Genomic DNA, 6,396 nt, shown 5'->3' on the forward strand with positions numbered 1-6,396 from the left:
TCAGTGTATTTTGGAATCAATCAATTGGAGGAATAAAAGCTCTTGAGTTGAGTTGAGGGAGAAGAGTTTTGAAGAAAATTATTTTAAAATCTCACGTAGCATAATTAAATATTACAAGATTAATTGACAATTTAACAAAAAAAAAATATATTATTTTTCTTTATTAGGTTATCAATAGACCTTATAATATTTTAATATATTGTGTCCATCTTGTGTATAAGTCTCCTTTAATTTTTTGTTGATGGAAGCAAAAGAGTCAATTGTATAAAAAAGATAATAAAAAAATTAATTATTTGATCTTTATAATTTTGATCAAATTATAACTTAATTTTTATACTTTAACATGTTATAACTTGGTTCTTATAGTTTTAATTTTTGCAACCCAATTCTTATAATTCTAATCATTTAAAAATTAATTTTTATAGTAAAAAAATAAAATTATAAAGATTCAAACTATTTTAAAATTTTAATTTTTATTATAAAGACTAAAAAATTTTAATAATTTAAAATATTAGTCATAAATTTTAATATAATTTTAATCTTTATAATTTTTTTTAAATATAAAAATTAATATTTAAATGATTAAAATTATATGAATTTAGTAATAAAAATTAAAATTAAGGAGCTGAATTATAATCTAATAAAAATTAAAAAAATTAATTTATATAAATTTAAAGTTTAAAAGTTGAGTTATAATTTAATTAAAATTTTAAAATATGATGATTAATTTGTTTAAATAAAAAATAAACGAGTGAGAGAAAAACGCAGTTAAAAACTAGAGCTCCAAATCAAAATCATGTTTCCGGTTTCACTCCGGATGCGTGTGCCGTAGAGTAATATCTTATTACACGTGTCCTATTCTTACCTGTCTTTTCTTCTTCTTTTATCGCTGCTTTCACCCCCGGCTCCCTGTCCTCCTCTCCTTCGCTCACATCATGGAACAACCCTTGCACTTGGACTTGGACGACTTCCAACTTGAACGAGTCGACTCCGACTCCCCCTTCTCTACTTCCTCTTCCGCTTCCACCTTCCCCTTAGTCCTCCGTTCCGAATATTCCCGCAGCACCTCCGGCTCCGGCGACATTTCCACCGTCAGCTCTGGCTCCGGCGACATTCCGGTGGTTGCGATCTCCGAGGCCCTGCCCTCGTCTCCCTCGCTGGATCCCCCTCCGTCCGAAGAGATGAGCGCCAAGAGGGACAAGTGCGTCGGAAGGAATAACAAGGGAATCAGTTGGGGATTTACGTCGGTGATTGGGAGGAGGAAAGAGATGGAGGACGCTATTGCTGTTATCCCAGGGTTTATGTCCCTCCCGTGCGATCACGTCGGCGGATGTACGGCTCCTTGCTCGAAATCCTCCAGTGAGATCTCGCCGGTTCATTTCTTCGGCGTTTTCGACGGCCACGGTGGATCTCAGGTACAAACCATCTACTTCCTCACTCAGCATTCTTCTGTGCTAGTGCTAGAATTTATTGATATGTTTTCGTTTAATATTAATACTACTTCCGTTTTACTATTTTAAAAAATATTTGAAAGAACTTGCTCCCATTTGTGACTAGCTATATAGAGTGGAGGGTAGACCGGAGGAGTACCTACCGCATTCTGCATATTTTTCATCGCGAACAGAAATGATCGGAGAGGATGTTGTTGCCTATTTCATCTGCTTAACAATAAATTTAATTAAACTCATTAGCAGAGTATTTTTTTCTCAGATTAAACGCTGGAATGAGATGATTGCTTAGGAAGACCACGTGGTATGCAAAGAGTGGTCCACCAGAGAGAAAATCCATGGCGCGTTCTGTTTCACATCCCGCCACGTGTAACAATGACCGTACAAATACTTTTCGTCTTGGGTCATTCGAGCGCCCCTTTGTTTGTTTGCCTCGCTTCGCTTCTCTTGATCTTACGGTCTTACTGCTTGCTTTAATTGATATATTCTCTAACGTCACCGACTCTCACACTGGTTTCTGGCTAACCATTACTGTCCATCTGGCCACCTTTCTAGAATTTTTTGGTATATAATATTGATACAAATGGCAGTGCATTGACAACACCGTTTCCATAAAATAAATATTATTTTTGTTCTTGTATAAAGTAGATATTATTATTTCAGCCCGCTATGTTTTACTTGTGTGGTTCGTATGGAAGAGTTTTAAATTTCATGAAAAAATTGTCGTAATTTGCAAAATAGAGTTTTTGTGAGGGGTGTGAAATCTTAACCGTCGGAACTGGAAGAGCCACGTAGAGAGAGGAATCCCTTTATTGTTGAAGGAAAAAGGCAGATAATAACAGTAGTATGTAGGAGGAGGTGGGACCAATTGTTCACTGTGTGCATTGGCGCCACGTTTCCAACTTAGAGCCTTAGAGGATAATAGTTGGTATGTTTTGGTCCTCATCCCCACTTTATTCTGAACTTTTCTTTGTTTAGGGCCGCTCAGCTCATCTACATCCACGTCTACACGGAAAAGCTTACGCCACATTCCCCATTCTTTTGTTACATAAACATTTAAATGAAATCACTTCTATGCTCATATATAAAATAATGATCATTGTGCTCTCTAAAAAACATATACATATATCAGCGTCTCGTCTTGGGTACAACGTACAATACTTGGTGATCAGTGGTTGCCGCGTGGCTCCGTCTGGTAAAGAAATTACTCTCTATATTTTTTGAAAAGTCTTTACATATACAACTGTTAGAGGTCCTTTCTTTCAACTTTTTGTGTGAATCACGAGATGAACGGGGCCTAATTACGTTACGAAGAGGGTAGGTACAGTTGACGTGTGGTATCTAAATCGAAAGTCTAAAGTTTAAATAATAAACCGAATATCATAGTTGGAATCCATTAAATTAAACGGAACAGTAAATCTGCCTAAGAATCCTTGTTACCAAACAAAGGAACAATATCCTATCATGTAAGGCTGACAAGTGCCTTTATGAAGATCTAGGTAAAAGATATTTCATGAATTGTGGTGTGCTGGTAATGTCAAATATGTGACTACTAATTTGTTTTTACTTACCAGTTTGTTTGGTTTTGAATGATTCTTCAACAGTGTTTTGAATCCATGGTAGGCGTTTCATGTTTCAAAGTTTATGAGGTTTTGTTGAAAAGGGCCGCCATTTCTTTATTTGGCTTACTACATTCAGTTTCTAGTCTTCTTCAATGACTTTGTCTCATGTTAGTAAAATCTGACCTCCACAATTTGGAACATGTAGAAGATATCTTGCCTTACAAAAAAGAGGTAATATTATGTCATAAGTAGATGATCACTCTCTTAACTTCGGTGGAAATTCAATCCCAGGTGGCCAAGTTTTGTGCCAAACGGATGCATGAAGCTATAGCTGAAGAGTGGGATCGAGACATAGCTCAGGGTACTGAATGGAAGGGAAGGTGGGAGGCCGTTTTTTCCAGTGGCTTTGAGAAAGCCGACAATGAAATCTTAACAGATGCAGTCGCACCTGAAATGGTAGGATCTACTGCTGCTGTGGTGGTTCTATCTCGTTGCCAAATCATTACATCTAACTGTGGCGACTCGAGGGCAGTTCTTTGCCGCGGCACACAAACGATTCCCTTGACCGTGGATCAGAAGGTCTTCTGAAATCCTATTTTGGCCCATTCTTTACTATATGTTGACATGCACACACACATTTGGTTACATATGCTCTGGTCTACTATCTTTTTTGTTTATTCATGTGTTTATGTGAATTAGAAGATAGAGATTTTGCATGTGTGACTTTATTTTGAGATACTTGCAACTGATGAAGGGGTAAAAAGAAAATGAAGGACCCATCTTTCCCATTCGCAGCCATTAGACATTGTATCTTGGGAGAATCACATTCAAGGACCCCTTAAGGAAATTATTTACAAACAAGGACTAATAACAAGTCCTGTTTGGAAAAAAAAAAAAAGTCACATTCCCATTTTAACAATCCATTCTGTATTGGTCCTTGTCTGTAAATAATTTTTTTTGAGGGGCCTTGGATGTGATTCCCCCTTGTATTCTTTTACTTAAGTACATTTATATATTGTTTTATGAACAAAAATTAAGATACAATTACCCTTGCTTGTACAGCCTGACAGACAAGATGAACTATTGAGAATTGAAGGAGGAGGAGGAAAAGTCATAAACTGGAATGGAGCTAGGGTGTTTGGAGTTCTTGCCATGTCCAGGGCCATAGGTACGTTGATTTCTTCTCTCTATATCCAGTCACAGGTCAATTTGTGTCAAATTTCCTCCTGCTGACCTGTTGATTAGGACGTCTCATTCCTTTGAAAATAATTTAAGAAATGCTTTGTCTGGCTTGTATACACTTGTCAGGTATGTAAGCAGCATTAAATATTCTTGATGCCTGGGCTAAAAAAGATCGTTCTCAAAAGTCAAAGTGGTTTATGTCTTATAAACATTATTATGGTAACTACTAATATGTGGCATGAATTTTCAGCAGTTGTTAAAAGCATGTGTTTGTCCGTTTGGTAACTTTCATGCATTGTATGGATTACCTTGTTGAAGGGAGATAGATTGGAGTGAAAAGGGGAGACCTAAACAACTTTTTTTCTTGGCCTAATACAGGAAACAACTTTTGAAAAGCTAATTTAATAGTAAATGAATGTTGTCACAATGAGAATGAGGGGGTGAAGGAGAGGGATAGGTGAGAAAAGTCTTTGAGAAGAGGAAGGGGAAAACTCATCACGAGAGAAGAACAAGCATGAATTTACAGAAAATTACCTTCGTTCCATGTATGATCCCCAAGCATGCATGGGTAGCTTTAGCCATTTGATTTGCTATGTTAGTTTTTCTTTTTCTGCCTGACATTTTAGCATTGTCTTGTTTATTTATTTTGCCAAGTAGTCTTCAATTACTGGTTTGTTGTGGTTTCTGCATTCTGTTCATGATTTGATGTGTCCGTAAAATTCCTTACTGCGGAGGATATTCAGAATATCTGTGTGCTGCTGCATATAACAGAAAGCTAGTCTGTTCTGACTAAGAAATCAAACCTATGACATTTTTATATATTACGTGGAGCTGAAGCCGGGTAGGTTGGACCTCAATATTCTAGAGTTATGTGTGGTCGGTATTGGGAAAACTTCATAAGGCTATCTTTTATTTCTGATTCTTATTTTTGTCCCTAACCTACTGATGCAGGAAAATGTTCCTAGTTTCTTGTCACTAAAATCTTTTGGTGCCTGAAAATTAGATCGCGAGAGGCTTGCCCCGCAATTTATAGATTTAAGTACACTTTGTTCACTTTCCATTTGACTGGAACAACCTAACCGTTTTAGTTACCTTCTACTAGAAAGAAGCGAGCACACAGCCAAGGTGGGTTATTCCGCTTTCTCTTCCACATTTTGTTTCTTAATCAGTTATTGTAGGAATCTTTCAATGAGGGCAGACATCAAACAGATGGGGGTCGTAGTAACTAAGTAGCTTTTTCTATTATGGTTGGGAACCAAAATGGCTTGTAAAGACTGGAGCGATACTAGTAAATTTACACTATCCATTTATAAAGAAGCAACACAAATGCGTAAAACTGTTTGAATACATGCCAAGATTCAAGTGTTTTACAGTGAAAGGTGTTCTGCGAGCTGCTGGAAAGCATGTTCAAAGTTGAATTACTAGCGTCTGGATATCTGGGAAACGAAATGATTGACTGGTTTTTTTTTTTTTTTTCCCTTTTCACTGGAACTGCTTACTGGTTAATGTTTCAGGTGATCGGTATTTGAGGCCATGGATTATTCCTGTGCCTGAGACCACTTTCACAACGAGAAGCGAGGACGACGAATGCATAATATTGGCAAGTGATGGGCTTTGGGATGTAATGACGAATGCAGAGGTCGGGGAAGTTGCACGCCATATTCTGAGACGACGTCGAAGGTCCTTGTCCACGGAAGAAACTTCACCTGCCCAAATTGTGGCTGATAGCCTTACAGAGATTGCATGTGGTAGAAATAGTAAAGACAATATTTCGATCATAGTTATTGATCTGAAATCAAAGAGAAAACGTCAGCAAAGGCCTCCTTTGACTTCCTAATTAACATCCAATTTTTTGAATTTTAGACATGAGGGCCTCAAGAGATGATACTGAAGTTGTAGCCGTTTCATGAACAAACGGGACCCTTCTCGAAGTTCTTGTCTGACCCCATTTACTGTGCGGGGCTGATCAGCATAGCAGAGGGACTTGGCTTCATGACAAGTAGCCAGAATTCTGCTTGAAGTGTAGATCAATCCTCAATTTTCGTTGGCTTGGTCCGGAAGAAGAGCCATGATTTGAAAGGACACTTCCATTTTACTTCATGAGTGAATGTACAGGAATTAATATCCTATAATCAATATACCATTGATGTCTACAAGGGCATATATATATATATATATATATATGTGCATGTGCGCGTTTTCAA

General features: G+C 37.3%; 1 protein-coding gene across 1 annotated transcript; it reads left to right on the top strand.

Annotated features, from left to right (window-relative positions):
• Positions 1–905: 905 nt before the first annotated feature.
• On the top strand, positions 906–6,396 carry LOC129320003 (probable protein phosphatase 2C 6). The gene is made up of 4 exons (XM_054965133.1): positions 906–1,415; positions 3,302–3,589; positions 4,073–4,178; positions 5,707–6,396. Exons 1-4 carry the CDS (start codon positions 936–938, stop codon positions 6,027–6,029), a joined length of 1,197 nt encoding a protein of 398 aa, XP_054821108.1. The 5' UTR covers positions 906–935; the 3' UTR covers positions 6,030–6,396.

Source organism: Prosopis cineraria, unplaced genomic scaffold (assembly GCF_029017545.1).
Source record: "Prosopis cineraria cultivar Desert tree isolate PC_DT_omini unplaced genomic scaffold, ASM2901754v1 PC1, whole genome shotgun sequence".
NCBI classification, from domain to species: Eukaryota; Viridiplantae; Streptophyta; class Magnoliopsida; order Fabales; family Fabaceae; genus Prosopis; species Prosopis cineraria.